General features: G+C 44.2%; 1 protein-coding gene across 1 annotated transcript in view; it reads right to left on the reverse strand.

The window, feature by feature from the left end:
* dnajc10 (DnaJ (Hsp40) homolog, subfamily C, member 10) overlaps positions 1–16,655 on the reverse strand; it is a 44,256-nt gene that overhangs the window by 15,226 nt on the left and 12,375 nt on the right. Inside the window, exons 5-12 of the mRNA XM_034123666.1 lie at positions 15,892–15,974; positions 14,646–14,777; positions 3,408–3,501; positions 2,822–2,899; positions 2,176–2,219; positions 1,684–1,749; positions 1,015–1,080; positions 750–839 (exon numbers count right to left, since the gene is read on the reverse strand). Coding sequence (XP_033979557.1) covers positions 750–839; positions 1,015–1,080; positions 1,684–1,749; positions 2,176–2,219; positions 2,822–2,899; positions 3,408–3,501; positions 14,646–14,777; positions 15,892–15,974 — 653 coding nt within the window. The remainder of the gene's footprint in view (positions 1–749; positions 840–1,014; positions 1,081–1,683; positions 1,750–2,175; positions 2,220–2,821; positions 2,900–3,407; positions 3,502–14,645; positions 14,778–15,891; positions 15,975–16,655) is intronic.

Genomic DNA, 16,655 nt, shown 5'->3' on the forward strand with positions numbered 1-16,655 from the left:
AAAGAGTATGTGTGTGAGTGAGTGAGTGAGTGAGTGAGTGAGTGAGTGAGTGAGTGAGTGAGTGAGTGAGTGAGTGACGGAGCGTCCACACAGCAGCGTTAAAAGAATCTTGGAGGTGGGCGTATCTGAAGCTTGGGGATTTTTTGCGAGCAAGGCACCAACAACCAATCACATGAATCTCCCGCCCCCGACATACGAAGCAAAAAAGCCAGAAGTAAACTGGATATAAACTCCCCAAAACAGGCGAAAACATACCACTGTCTCTGCCACCTCCCTCCATGCCTGGCTCCTCCGGTTTATATCCCGGTAGGTCTGGTCATAAAGCACCGGGTGATTCGCTACCGCTCATTTCTCCTCCATGTTTTGGAATATGAGGAAATGACCTGCGGTATTTCTCTCCCAGCATACACGCGGTTTGATTGGCTAGCGCTTGAACTGTCAGATTTGCATAAACGGGATTTGATTGGCTGACGCTTCCACCTCAGCTTCAAAAGTTGAACATTGCTCAACTTTGAATCCTGAAAATCCTGGAAATCTCCGCTCTGCTTCCCACAATGCAGTTCGGCGAAAAGTGAGGCAAATGACGTCACCCCATTCAAAGTGAATGGGCAGAAGCGTTTCAAGATTTTTTAACGCTGCTGTGTGGACGGTCCGTTAGTGAGTGAGTGAGTGAGTGAGTGAGTGAGTGAGTGAGTGAGTGAGTGAGAGTGAGTGAGTGAGTGAGTGAGTGAGAGTGAGTGTGTGTGTACCTTGAAGCTGTCTCCTGTCAGCAGCTCCAGGTCTGGCAGATGATTGATGACCTGGTTGTAAATCTCTCTACTGTCCAAAGTATTCAGCCACTGGAATAAATACACACATGATGCAGTATTACACACAGTAAGGAGTGTGTGTGTGTGTGTGTGTGTGCGTGTGCGTGTGCGTGTGCGTGTGCGTGTGCGTGTGCGTGTGCGTGTGCGTGTGCGTGTGTGTGTGTGTGTGTGTGTGTGTGTGTGTGTGTGTGTGTGTGTGTCTCACCAACACGCTGCCCTTCTGATCCAGAGTGCTGCCAGGAGGGAACAAAGCTGTGGCTCCACTCGTCACCTGAAACACAAACAGTGATCACACACTCGTACTGAATCAGAACATACACACGTAAGGCTAAAAACGAGGGTTATTTTTTGTACCTAAAAGTCATTTTAAAACAGTTCAGAGAAGCTGAGGGCATCATGTGTTCAGGAACAACATATCTAACTCCCCTGCAGATGATACTCTGATTTACATTCCATATTAACCTAACTAGCAAGGAATCATGGGAGTCAACACAGGAGGATCAATTACCACAAACAAAGGATTTCGTTTTTAATTATTAATTAACAGTATTATTGGGAATAATTGCAATTTTTTGGAAGATTTAGTGGCCGCAAAATCATCACAATCAGTGGTAAAATAATTCTAAATATCAGAGTTTGTGTGCTGATGGAATTATCTAACATTAGTAGAATCAGCAGAGACGTTTGCTCTGAGAGTTTACTGTGTCAGGTGTTGCCGTCACCTAGCTTAAACTTGTTGTAAGTTGAACATGAACAACGATTATGACTGATTTTGTCGCTCCACAGTCCTCAAACACTCGAGATATTGCAACACAAATCCCTAACGTTAAAACTGTGTCAACACTTTAAGGAAACGTTTGAGTATTGCTCTTACCTGGAAACTGTCACAGAGATGTTGCTGTGAGGTGCAGTCCATCCATCCCACCTTCACTAGACCATCCTACACACACACACACACACACACACACACACACACACACACACACACACACACACACACACACACACACACACACACACACACACACACACACACACACACACACACACACACACACACACACACACACCACACACACACACACACACACACACACACACACACACACACACACACACACACACACACACACACACACGTTTTAGACGATGCAACCTACTACATATAGAAAGGTATTTACAACGATGTCACTCATACACCACGTTGTGATGGAGTAAACCTGCACAGTTCTTACAATGTGAATACACTCACTGTGTTTCCTTAGCTGTGGGAAATAGCATTGAAGCTCTTTAAAGTGTATTCAGTGTTTCTAAAGTTAGCAATAGAGATATCAAATGTATTATGATAATACTGCTGAGTTCTCACCAACATCCCCGCCACCTTCTGTCTCGTTCTGGGCTCCAGGCAGTCTGAGAAAGAGAGTAAAGTACAATATTATTACTAATAATTACTACATAATAGTCTAAAGTTAGATATTGCATTGCTAAAACAGCACAGACACACGGGCCGTTTCTCAATGTCGAGTAAAGCTGCTCCAGAGCCACTATTTCAAGCATACTACGTCATCGAGTGGCGCCGAATCACTGTTGAAATGCCCAGCATATATGTGCTACCAAGCAAGCGTCCTCGACATTGAGAAACGGCCACAGAGAGGTTTGCATCTCAAAAGCACTTTGGCCATTTTAAGGGGAAGAAATAACACTCTTGTTTATGAAATAACTTTTTCTTGTTTTTCTCGTTATGTTTTTCCAAAAATGACATGCAGGGGAGCTTTATTTATTTATCATGACACAATTGTCACTGCTTCCTTAAATAAATGACTTTGAGCAGACCCACTTTACAGCGACCACCTGAGGCACGTTTTCATAGAAAAGACGCGCATTTTTCCGCCAAATGTCTGCACATTACCTCACTTTCATACGTGCAAAAGCATGACCATTATGTCAGAATGATTATGTTGTGTCACTACATAAAACACCTGTGTGTGTGTTGAACGCAGAGTGTGTGTTACCTCCAGTGTCTGAGCAGAAAGTGATGAGCCATCCCATTCCTGAGGAGTACGCCGTCTCTATCTCACTGAACACGTTACCTGAACACACACACGTACAGAGACACACGTACAGAGACACACACACACACACGTACAGAGACACACACACACACACACACACACGTACAGAGACACACGTACAGAGACACACGTACAGAGACACACACACACACACGTACAGAGACACACACACACACACACACGTACAGAGACACACGTACAGAGACACACACACACACGTACAGAGACACACACACACACACGTACAGAGACACACACACACACACACACGTACAGAGACACACACACACACACACACACACACACACACACACACACACACACACACACACACACACACCACACACACACACCACACACACACACACACACACACACACACACACACACACACACCACACACACACACACACACACACACACACACACACACACACACACACACACACACACACACACAGATCAGAACACACCTGGAGATACCTTCACCTGATGATCACATATTAGATGAATGAATAATATGAACCTTGCCACAGCTCGGTGACGGAGGTGGTGATGAACTTCATGGAGAATTGGACCAGGCTGTCTTTAGAGCGCTCTCCATTAAACTTCTCTGGTCTCTGGGAAACACAAAGTCAATGTTCATCACTCAGATAAGATAAGAAGTACTTTATTGATCCCAATGTGGGAAATGTTTGCGTTGCAGCAGCATACAAAGACATGGCGTTGTACAATACAAATACAATGCTCATTAGGAAACCCGTGAGTTCAATCTGAATCTGTGGTTTACAGTAAGTGTAGAACATAAGCTGTGTTTCTTTTGTGCTTAAACACATTTTAACTTCTAGTTTACACTTGCTAAAAAATGACCAACTCTCCATTAAAGGGGACCTATCATGCAAAATGCACTTTTGTACGTCTTTTCTACATGAATATGTGTCCCCGGTGTTCCAGGGAACTCACCAAGTGTCAGAAAACACAACCCTCTCTATTTTCCTCCATACCCAAATCTCTAAAAAAGGGGCTGCAACGGATCTGATAAAAACTGATCCAGATTTGAACACTGTCCTGACGTCAGGACGGTGGCGCTACGGCTATTGGGCCAACTCCACCAATCAGGAGGAGACAGCCACGGCCATTGCCGTTCGAAAGCGCTGGAGACGCTGTAGTACATATGCCAGGCCTGTAGATGGTGCTGTTCTCACTGAATCAGCCCTTGCTAAAACAGAGCTAGAAAATGTCAAATTGAGCAAAATGAGGCATGGCTAAAATGCATGATCTGTTATTATTTAGATTCATAATTTGATAAATGAATTAATGATGTAAAATGATTTATATTGCCATGGTGAATATCTTTTGATGAAATGATTGTTTATTTCAAATCGTAAATATGATCTGTTTCCTTGTACCTTCCGGTGTTTATTTAAGTGAGGTAATTGAGGACAGCTGGGGTGCTCTGAGACCTGATGAGACCTGATGAGACGGGTGCTCTGAGACCTGATGAGACGGGGAGCGGAACAGTTTTTTCGACCGCAAATTGTAAATGAAATTAGTGTTGCAAATTGGACTGCAAAGTATAGTTTATATAGGAAAGTATATCGCCGAAATTATTAGTTAGATTTGTTATTTTGAGACTATTTAAGTCAATACCTTTTTTGTTAATAAATTACATTTTTTGACTGAAAACCTTCGGCTGCTTATTGCTCTGGATTGCGTGTCGTCAACCCCGCTCTATAGTGGCATCAAAGGAAACCTTGGATGCCATTACATCAAGTCGAAAAAACTCCGTAAGGAAGAGACACACACCTGTGGACACACCGGAGCTGACAGACTGGGCCGGTCGTGAGTAAATAAATGGAATAAATCCGTATACGCATTGAATGGAATGTCGGATGTGTTAAAGTCTAAGAGGAAATCATAACAGCGATGCACGCATTGGAGGAGGAATGTAAATACCTGTGGATCGTCTGTGAAAAGAATGTGATTTAATTTGTTTGTGCAACAAAGGAAGCCAGTGGCGTGCTCTGTGAGACTCATTAAAGGAGCGCACGGCCTAAAAACAAATAAATAAATCATGTCGGACAATCCCAGGACTTCTGCTGACGCAGAAACATTGTTAAAATCACTCAAAGCCTCCCGCAGTGGGAAATTAGGAGCATGCACAAGGAAATGAACGAAATGAAGGCCTTGCTTGTGGATGATGGGAATGTGGAGCATGTGAATGAAGCTTTGGAGATGTTTAAACAAAATATAAATGACTTGTGCAGTGTTCATGAATCCGTACAACAGCTTTTATCGGAGGAAGAGAGAGAGGAGGATCATGTGGACTGGTTTGAGCCAAAAATGACACATTTTGAATATTGTATGAAAGATGTGGATGTGTGGAAAAGAGAAAACTTTGCACAATCAAAGATTCATCCCCATGACAGCATCTCGAATGTTTCACACAAGTCAAAGAGCTCAAAAAGCTCTTCAGTCTCCTCAGCATGTATAAGAGCGTCTGCTGAAAAGGCCGCCCTGCTAGCCAGAGCAGCTGGATTAAAGGAGAAACATGCACTGCTATTACAACAAGCAACACTAAAAGCTGAACTGGAACAAATGGAACTGGACACAGAAATTGCAGCATCTGCTGCTAAAATAAAGGTTCTGCAAAGCATTGCCATGGAGGAAAAAATTGATGATCAAATTCAAGATGGAATGAATGCTTATCTGGAGGAAAGAAAAGAAAGAAGCACAGACACGTTGGATCCTGAAATCTCAGCCATGGAGTTCATGCCATTGGGTGCAGTGCCTAAAACACCACTTCAGAGGACTGTCATTAATCTCCGCAGCCCTCAGCAACCCACGACACAGTTTAGACCTTTTAAAATGCCCACAATGCATAGCTCCACCCAACGCAATAAAACCCATGATAACCTCGACACTGTTATACAGAGACAGAGCGATATTGCTGACCTCATCATTATGCAGCAAAAACTTACCTTGTTACCAACAATGGAGATAAAAGTGTTTGATGGTGATCCACTTGAATATCAGTCCTTTATGCGAGCATTCGAACACCTTATTGAGGATAAAACAGCTGGCAGTCATGACAGGCTCTACTTTCTCGACCAGTACACTTCCGGCCAGCCCAAAGATCTCGTTCGCAGCTGCCTGCATATGGAAACCCAAAGAGGCTACACAGAAGCCAAACGGCTATTAAAGGAGCACTTTGGGGACGAGATCAAAGTAAGCAGCGTCTATTTGGAAAAGGCAATGAACTGGACATCAATTAGACCGGATGATGGCAAAGCGCTTCAGGCATATGCAATGTATTTAAGAGGATGCTGCAATGCTATGCAAGATTTACAGTACATGGATGAACTAGATATTCCTTCCAATCTAAGATCAATAATATCTAAACTCCCTTACAAACTGCGAGAAAAATGGCGGACAGTGGCGTATGACATATTACAGAGAACAAAGAGGAGAGCTAGATTTTGTGACCTTGTGGAGCTTATGGAAAAACAAGCTAAGATACTCCTGGACCCATTATTTGGGGATATACAGGATCGCCACATCTCTAGCCCAAAGATGGCCACTAGGAGCCAACCCATGAGCCACAGAACACCTAAAAGTAGAGGCAGCAGCTTCGCCACCATCATCGCAGCAGCATGTGATCAGGAGAGCAGCGCCGCACCATCAAACACAGAGCAGCGTGGCACCTTCAAACAGCCACAAGGGGGCAAACCTGTCTCTTTTTGCTACTTTTGTAAAGGCAAGCACGTGCTGACTGATTGCCATCAGTTCAAAAATCATCCACACAAGGAAAAGGTTGACTTTTTGAAGATAAATGGTTATTGTTTTGGATGTTTGATGAGGGGTCATATGAGCAGGAACTGTAGGAAAAGGCTGACATGTCAAACGTGTCAAAAAGGTCACCCAACAATACTTCACATTGACAGTCCACTTCTACAAAAGCCTCCCCCTACTGAAACAAAAGGAGCTTGGGTCAACAGTGCACTTGTCTCGGCTGGTGAAGCTACTGGGGCCGGTAGGGATTGTGCCCTAGCCATAGTGCCTGTTCGAGTCAAGGTTCACAAAGGAGATAAGTTTATCTCAACTTATGCTTTTCTTGATCCCGGCAGTTCAGCGTCATTCTGCACAGAGAATCTAATGAGACAGCTGAATCCCAAATCACGAAAAACGACAGTCGTTCTACGAACAATGGGTCAGGAAAGACTTGTAAAGAGTTACGAACTTAAAGGATTGGAGATAGGACATTTAGATGGCAGTACTTACCTTGACCTACCTCAGGTGTACACACAGAGTAAGATTCCTGTCTCAAAAGCAAATGTACCTACCCAAAAGGATCTGGAAAGATGGCCTTATCTAAGTGACATACAGCTGAAAAAAATTGATGCTGACATAGAGCTTCTAATAGGAGTTGATGTTCCTAAGGCAATGGAACCCTGGGACATAATAAGAAGTCAAGGAAATGGACCATATGCAGTCAGGACAGTGTTTGGATGGGTGGTAAATGGACCACTCAACGCTTGTACTGCTGTGGAATCCGGACCTGTGGTCACAATGGTCAACAGAATATCAGTAGCCAACCTGAATGATCTCCTCATCACACAATACAATCAGGACTTCTCAGAAAAAGATTATGAAGAGAAGAAGGTGAAGACAAAAGGTTCATGGAGATAGCATCAAGCTCAGTAGATCTCAAGGATGGACACTATCACCTACCCTTGCCTTTTCGAAAAAAGGACATAGTTATGCCTGATAACTATGAAATGGTAAAACAACGTACTCTAAATCTCCTAAAGAGGTTTAAGAGGGATGCAGAATATGCCATGGAATACAAAACATTCATGGAGGATGTGTTAAAAAAGGGTTATGCAGAGAGAGTGCCACCAGAACAGCTTAACAGGAATGATGGACAGATATGGTACATACCTCACCACGGTGTTTACCATCAACAAAAGCGCAAACTTAGAGTTGTGTTTGACTGCACTGCATCATGCAAAGGCACATCTCTTAACAAGGAACTTCTCCAAGGTCCAGACCTGGCAAACACTCTCATTGGAGTTCTGCTTAGATTCCGCCAAGAACAAATTGCTTTCATGGGGGACATCGAGGCAATGTTCTATCAAGTGCAAGTCCAGAGAGAGCACAAAGACTTCCTTAGGTTTCTGTGGTGGCCAGATGGAGACACTGAAAAGGCATTGGAGGCATATAGAATGAAGGTCCACCTCTTTGGTGCTGTGTCCTCACCTAGCATTGCTAACTATGCTCTCAGACAAGTGGCAGAAGACAACAGCTTCAAGTACGACGAAGAGGTAACTGAAACAATCAATTCCAACTTTTACGTTGATGATTGCCTCAAATCAGTGGCCACAGTTGAACAAGCTATTAAGCTTATCAGAGACCTCAGAGACGCATGCACCAAAGGAGGTTTCTCATTGACCAAATGGGTCTGTAACAACCGTGAAGTGCTTGCAAGTATACCTGAGCATCACAGAGCAAAGCTATTCAAGGATCTGGACTTTGACAGGGAAAACCTGCCAATAGAAAGAGCACTTGGAATCAAATGGGATACAGAGAAAGACTCCTTCATATTCAAAGTCAATATCAAAAACGGAGCTCTTACCAGGAGAGGGATCCTCTCTACAGTCAGTTCCATCTACGACCCATTAGGATTCCTCTCCCCATTTATCCTTAAAGCCAGGCAGATCCTCCAAGAGCTATGCAGGATAAAGTGTGGATGGGATGAAATCATCCCAGAAGAATACTCAAAACAATGGCAGAAATGGATCACAGAGTTGGAACAGCTCAGCAGATTTCAAGTGCACAGGTGTATGAAACCTGAGCATTTTGGACCAATCAGGACTGCAGAGCTTCATCACTTCTGTGACGCAAGCGAAAAAGGTTACGGCACCACCAGCTATCTTTGCTTTACAAACAGTATGGGAAGGGTCCATGTTCAAGGTTCAAGGTTCAAGGTTCTTTATTGTCAATCTGACATAGCTACAGAGTAATTATGCAGTTGAAAATCTTATGTCACAGGCTTCTCCAACAATGCAACATAATAACATAACATAATAACAATAAGAGCAAGAGCAATACAAAAATAATAATAGTTATAAAAATGAAATAAAGTTATGATGTGGAATAGTGCAGTATGAGTCTATATACAAGTTATTGGAATGATATATATATATTAGGTATTAGATACATACTACTGAGTAGCAGTTGAATGTTTGAAGTTGTTTCAACAGTTCAATTTTTTAACAGTCTCACTGCCCGCGGGAAGAAACTGTCTCCGAATCTTCTTGTCCTTGCCAGGATGCTGCGGTAACGTCTGCCAGACGGCAACAGAAAGAACAGTTTGTGGCTGGGGTGATGGGGGTCTTTGATAATCCGTAGTGATTTCTTCCTGAGCCGCTGGGAGTAAAGGTCCTCCATGGATGGCAGCTCCGTCCTGGTGATGTGCTGTGCAGTTTTCACCACCCTCTGTAAAGCCTTACGATCGAGGTCGGTGCAGCTGCCGTACCAGGCCGTCATGCTGCCAGTGAGGATACTCTCTATCGTGCACCTGTAGAAGTTGCAGAGTATCCTGGAATCCATTTTGAACCTCCTCAACCTGCGGAGGAAGAAGAGCCGCTGTCGAGCTTTCTTAGTGATGGTGGTGGTGTGAAGAGACCATGTCAGGTCCTCAGTGATGTGGACCCCAAGGAACCTGAAGCTTTTGACTCTCTCCACCGTAGTCCCATTGATGGCGATGGGGGCGTGTCCCTCTCCCTGCTGCTTCCTGTAGTCCACAATCAGCTCCTTTGTTTTGCTGATGTTGAGATGGAGGTTGTTCTCCTGGCACCAAGATGTCAGGTTTTCGACCTCCTCTCTGTACGCCGTCTCGTCATCGTCTGTGATCTGGCCGATGACGGTCGTGTCATCAGCAAACTTCACGATGGTGTTGGAGCTGTGTGTGGCCACGCAGTCGTGGGTGAACAGGGAGTAGAGGAGAGGGCTGAGCACGCAGCCTTGAGGGGCACCGGTGTTGAGAATCAGGGTGGAGGATGTGATATTTCCCACCCGCACTGCCTGGGGTCTGCCCGTCAGGAAGTTCAGGATCCAGTCGCAGAGGGCGCTGTTGAGTCCGAGGTCTCTGAGCTTGATGGCCAGCTTGGAGGGCACAATGGTGTTGAATGCTGAACTGTAGTCAATGAACAGCATTCTCACATATGTGTTCCTCTTCTTCGGGTCCAGGTGTGAGAGGGCAGTGTGGAGGGTGAGGGCTATGGCGTCGTCTGTGGACCTGTTTGCTCTGTAGGCAAACTGCAGGGGGTCCAGAGATTCAGGGAGGGAGGAGGTGATGAATAATTTGACTAACCGCTCAAAGCACTTCATTATGATGGAGGTGAGTGCTACTGGGCGGTAGTCGTTGGGGCAGGTGATGATTGTCTTTTTGGGGACAGGAATGATGGTGGAGTGTTTAAGACATGTGGGGACTACAGACTGCAGCAGGGACCTGTTGAAGATGTCTGTGAACACCTCTGCCAGCTGAACTGCACACACCCTGAGAACACGGCCAGGGATGCCATCAGGTCCAGGAGCCTTGTGTGGGTTAACCCTTTTAAAGGATTTACACACATCTGCCCTATTTAAAACAAAAGGGCAGTGTAGCTCCTGGTCCCTCTGTACCTCCACAGCCTGGCTGCTCTCAAAGCGTGCAAAAAAACTGTTTAGCTCATCTGGGAGAGATGCGCACGCAGACACTCCCGCAGCACCCCCCGCTGCTCCTTTGTAGTCAGTCATTGTCCTTAGTCCCGCCCACATATTCCTAGTGTTACAGCCTTTGAAGTCAGATTCCACCTTGTCTTTGTACTGTCTCTTTGCATTTTTTATTGCTCTCCGGAGATCATACCTAGACTTCCTGTACTCCTCCAAATCTCCCGCTGTGTGCGCGAGAGTGCGCGCTTTCAGTTTGCCGCGCACCTCACCGTTTACCCAGGGCTTTTGATTTGGGAATGTCCGTACAGAAACCTTCGGTACCACGTCATCGATGCATTTCCCAATGTAGCAGATGACAGTGTCCGTGTGTGTGTTGATGTTATTGTCCTCAAACACACTCCAATCCGTAGATGCAAAGCAATCCTGCAGTGCTGAATCTGACTCCTCGCTCCATCGTTGTACTGTCCTTGTTATCGGTCTGTCCCTTTTAAGTTTCTGCTTGTAAGCAGGCAACAACAGTAGTGAGATATGGTCTGAATGTTTCATTTATTTTGGGGAAATCCAGAGTGACTCCACTCAAACAGATCACTATTCCCAGATTGGAGCTTACTGCAGCAACACTTGCAGTAAAGGTGGACAGGATGTTGAAAAGGGAGCTTAAAGTGGACCTCAACGACTCAACTTTCTGGACAGATAGCACCTCTGTCCTCGGATACATCAGCAACCAGACTAAACGATATCACACATTTGTGGCAAACAGAGTTTCAGTGATCAAGGACCTGTCTCAGGAGAAGCAGTGGAGGCATGTGAGCTCCATGGACAACCCTGCCGACGACGCATCCCGTGGGCTGCATGTAGAAGACTTTCTAAAGACATCAAGGTGGATAACAGGACCTAAGTATCTGGAAAAGGAAAAGGAATATTGGCCAAAAACACCTAAGAACCTGGGCCTTATTCCATCAGAGGACCCAGAGGTTAGAAAGGACGTAGCAGTTAACAGTTTGAGTGTCCACGAAACCAACCCAACCAGCAAACTGTTTGAGTATTACTCATCATGGAGCAGACTGCAGAGGGGTTGCTTGGATACTTAAATTAAGGGGAATCCTTCTTCTGCTAAATCAAAGAAGGAAATCTGCTAAAGCTGACCTTGCCCCAGATTGGACTCTTTTGAAATCCTTAAAGGACAAAATGAACAAGCTAAAGTTGACATTTGGATCACAACATCTGTCTGTGGAGGACATTAGAGAAGCTGAAAAGTCAATAATTGACTTTGAGCAAAGACGTCACTTCTCTCAGGAACTTGCACTTTTGGAGAAAGGAAGGCAAGTAAGAGCAAGCAGCTCTATCAGGAAGCTGGACCCAATCTTAGTTGAAGGCATATTAAGAGTGGGAGGACGAATAAGCAAATCGGCAATGCCAATGGATCTGAAGAACCCCATTATCTTGCCCAAAGACTCGACTATATCCAAACTGATCCTGGGCCACATCCATCAGCAGATTGGACACTCGGGGAGAAGCCACATGCTCTCAAGACTAAATCAAAGATTCTGGTTGCCTCGTGCTAACTCGGCAGCCAGAAAAATAATCAAAGCCTGTGTTTTCTGCCGAAGAATGCTAGCCACAGTTGGAGAGCAGAAAATGGCTGACCTCCCAGAGGATCGGGTGTCTCCAGATCTACCACCCTTTACTCATGTTGGTATTGACTTCTTTGGACCCCTGGAGGTTAAACGAGGCAGAGCAAATGTAAAACGTTGGGGAGTGATCTTCACCTGCCTTGTGAGTCGTGCCATACATCTGGAAGTTTCGAGCTCATTGGACACTGACTCCTGCATCAATGCTTTGCGCAGATTCATATGTCGCAGAGGGCAAGTGACAAGCATCAGGACAGACAACGGCACAAACTTTGTGGGAGCACAGAAAGAGCTAAGAGCTGCTCTTAAAGACCTGAATCAACACAAGATTCAAAATGCATTACTCAGGGACGGAGTAAAATGGACTTTTAATCCGCCATATGGAGCCCACCATGGTGGAGTTTGGGAGAGGCTCATCAGACCTGTAAAAAAGATTCTGTGTTCCGTTCTAAAAAAACAGAGATTGGATGATGAGACTCTACAGACAGCTTTGTGCGAAGTTGAGAGCATCATGAATGACAGACCATTGACTACAGTTTCAAGTGACCCAAACGATCTCGAACCCCTCACGCCAAATCACCTCCTTCTGCTAAAGACAAAACCGATTATGCCACCTGGACTCTTTCACAAGGAGGACTTGTACTCACGGAGGAGATGGAGATGGGCACAATACCTCGCAGATCTCTTCTGGAGGAGATGGATAAGAGAATATCTCCCAATCATGCAACAGCGAGTCAAATGGCACAACCCCAAACGGAACCTTCGCCCCAATGATCTCGTCGTCATCGTGGATAATACAGCACCAAGAAATTCCTGGCAAATGGGCCGGGTGATAAAGACATTGTCAGGGTCGAAAGGGCTTGTCCGAAGTGTCTTGGTGAAAACCAAGAGTAGCACCTTACAGCGGCCAATTGACAAGCTCTGTCTGCTTCTGGAAGCAGTTGATTGAACACAAGGTGTCATGTGCTAGTAACCTCTGACACCCAGTATCACACATACACACATATGCCCCCCCCCTTTTCTCTTGAACTCATGCAAACACACCTAACACAAACATTGGACTATGAACTATGACAATGATTGTATATTGATGACAGTTACATTTGAGTAACTGCTTGTTTTTTGGCTCTATTATAATGTTTTAATTGTTTTGCTACTGCGTCAACAATTAGGGGCCGGTATGTTAGAGCCACAATGAAGTCAAAGTTATTATTTAGATTCATAATTTGATAAATGAATTAATGATGTAAAATGATTTATATTGCCATGGTGAATATCTTTTGATGAAATGATTGTTTATTTCAAATCGTAAATATGATCTGTTTCCTTGTACCTTCCGGTGTTTATTTAAGTGAGGTAATTGAGGACAGCCGCGGTGCTCTGAGACCTGATGAGACGGGGAGCGGAACAGTTTTTTCGACCGCAAATTGTAAATGAAATTAGTGTTGCAAATTGGACTGCAAAGTATAGTTTATATAGGAAAGTATATCGCCGAAATTATTAGTTAGATTTGTTATTTTGAGACTATTTAAGTCAATACCTTTTTTGTTAATAAATTACATTTTTTGACTGAAAACCTTCGGCTGCTTATTGCTCTGGATTGCGTGTCGTCAACCCCGCTCTATAGTGGCATCAAAGGAAACCTTGGATGCCATTACAAGTATAAATATGCCTTATATAGGTATGGTCCTACACTATATTATTCAAATATAGCATGATAGGTCCACTTTAAACTTCTCTGTTCTCTGGGAAACAAAAAGGAAATGTTAAAGACTAAACAAGATAAAACAGCAGGAGATGCCCGTTAGGAAACACGTGAGTTCAATCTGAAATATGAGACATGTGGTTTACAGTAAGTGTAGAACATAAGCTGTGTTTCTTTTGTGCTTAAACACATTTTACCTTCTAGTTTACACTTAAAAGGACCAACAGATGTGACACATGCAGGTCCTGTTCAAGATCTTGGAATGTACATAAGCTGGAATACATTTCTATCCATTAATAGGTAAGAAAGTGTTGTTTCATCCTCTCAAATATGGAAGTCTTCCCCTTTGCCTTTGCCTTGTTTTATGTCATATTAAAGTGAATGTTTTTGGGTTTCAAATTGACATAAGAAGACATTTAAAAACACCACCGTGGGCTTTGAAAACTGGGATGGACACTTATTACTACCTCTGACATTTTATAGACCAATCAAAACGGGCAGATTAATAGATTGTGCAAATAAGCTGTAAAATAACGGTTAAAATGTTCAATTACACTGCAGGTGGTTTTCAGTGTAAACACGGGGAGAAGATACAGATCGTTTGGAGAGGAAAACAGATGCTAGGAAATAACTGTAGCTCCAGATTGACCAGCTCCACTTCCCACTGCATTGGGCAGTGACATGATGGATGCAGAATGAGTGAATGTCCCACCTGTCCTGCTTTGTAGACGTACAGACTGGGGTAGCTGTTGATGCCTTTGCTCCTGCACAGGTGGTTGTTGTCTCCACAGTTTACCGCTCCGATCCTCATCACTCCGTCCATCTCTTTGGCAAACTCCCTCCACTGAGACACACACGCAGAGAAGACATAGACACACAGAGATCAGTCAGAGACACACGCAGAGAAGACATAGACACACAGAGATCAGTCAGAGACACACACAGATCAGTCAGAGACACACACAGAGAAGACATAGACACACAGAGGTCAGTCAGAGACACACGCAGAGAAGACATAGACACACAGAGATCAGTCAGAGACACACAGAGAGATCAGTCAGAGAGAAGTCAGAGACACACAGAGAGAAGACATAGACACACAGAGATCAGTCAGAGACACACACAGAGAAGACATAGACACACACAGATCAGTCAGAGACACACACAGAGAGATCAGTCAGAGACACACACAGAGATCAGTCAGAGACACACACAGAGAAGACATAGACACACACAGATCAGTCAGAGACACACACAGAGAGATCAGTCAGACACACACACAGATCAGTCAGAGACACACAGAGAGATCAGTCAGAGACACACAGAGAGATCAGTCAGAGAGAAGTCAGAGACACACAGAGATCAGTCAGAGACACACACACAGATCAGTCAGAGACACACACAGAGAGATCAGTCAGAGAGAAGTCAGAGACACACAGAGATCAGTCAGAGACACACACAGAGAGATCAGTCAGACACACACACAGAGAAGTCAGAGACACACACAGAGAGATCAGTCAGAGACACACACAGAGAGATCAGTCAGAGACACACACAGATCAGTCAGAGACACACACAGATCAGTCAGAGACACACACAGATCAGTCAGAGACACACAGAGAGATCAGTCAGAGACACACAGAGAGATCAGTCAGAGACACACAGAGAGATCAGTCAGAGACACACAGAGAGATCAGTCAGAGACACACAGAGATCAGTCAGAGACACACACAGAGAGAAGACATAGACACACAGATCAGAAACACACACAGATCAGTCAGAGACACACACAGAGAGAAGACATACACACACAGATCAGAAACATACGAAAATGGTAAAAAAACACAAATTAAGAGTAAATATTAGCTTACAATGATAGAGTTATTAAAATGTGCGTGTGTTTGTATATGTGTTTGTATATGTGTGTGTTTCTGATGTGTGTTTTAGTGTCATGTTACCGTAGGAGCCAGCTCGTGACAGTGTGAGCATCGTGGGAAATAGAAGTTGATGAACCAGATTTCTCCAGAGTTCACCGCTGCCTCTGAAACACACACACACACACATCTGTTAATACTGCCGTCACGCATGCACGCACGCCGCACGCACGCACGCACGCACGCACATGTGACATGCGCACTGAAGAGACTTGCAATTATTTGCCCTGGACTTCTGCTTTCAGACGTAGTTAATTACTAAGTTATTATCCTATCAGATAATAATCAAATTCAGAGGCAATAATGTCATACAATACATTATTTTATATATATTATATATTTATATATGTATATTTATATAGTTACCACCGGCCCTTTGAGTGCAACCATAATGCTAATGTTGCCCGCGATGAAATTGTGTTTTGGTCAACGGAGCCAAATCCCCCTACCTTAAGAGCCGCGTTCACACCAAGTACTTTCCTGTACTTAGTTCCGGCACTAAGAGCCCTGGCGCTTTTAACCCCAGGGTACTTAGTACAGATCGCGTTCACACCGGAGTACTTTTCCCTGAGGGAAGATTACAAGTACAGTAGGTGGCGGTAAGCACCTTAAAGTTGTTTGCAACCCGCTACAAAACAAGAGAAGAAGAAAAACTGATACAGGATCTGTTTAATCGCCATGTCGGTTTTCTTTATTGCACTCTCAAGACATAACATTAAATAGAAATATTTTAAATGTAACTAAAGTGTCAGTTGTACATGTCAGTAAACATTGTCAATATAAAATAA

Source organism: Trematomus bernacchii, unplaced genomic scaffold (genome assembly GCF_902827165.1).
Source record: "Trematomus bernacchii unplaced genomic scaffold, fTreBer1.1, whole genome shotgun sequence".
In the NCBI taxonomy this organism is placed as follows: Eukaryota; Metazoa; Chordata; class Actinopteri; order Perciformes; family Nototheniidae; genus Trematomus; species Trematomus bernacchii.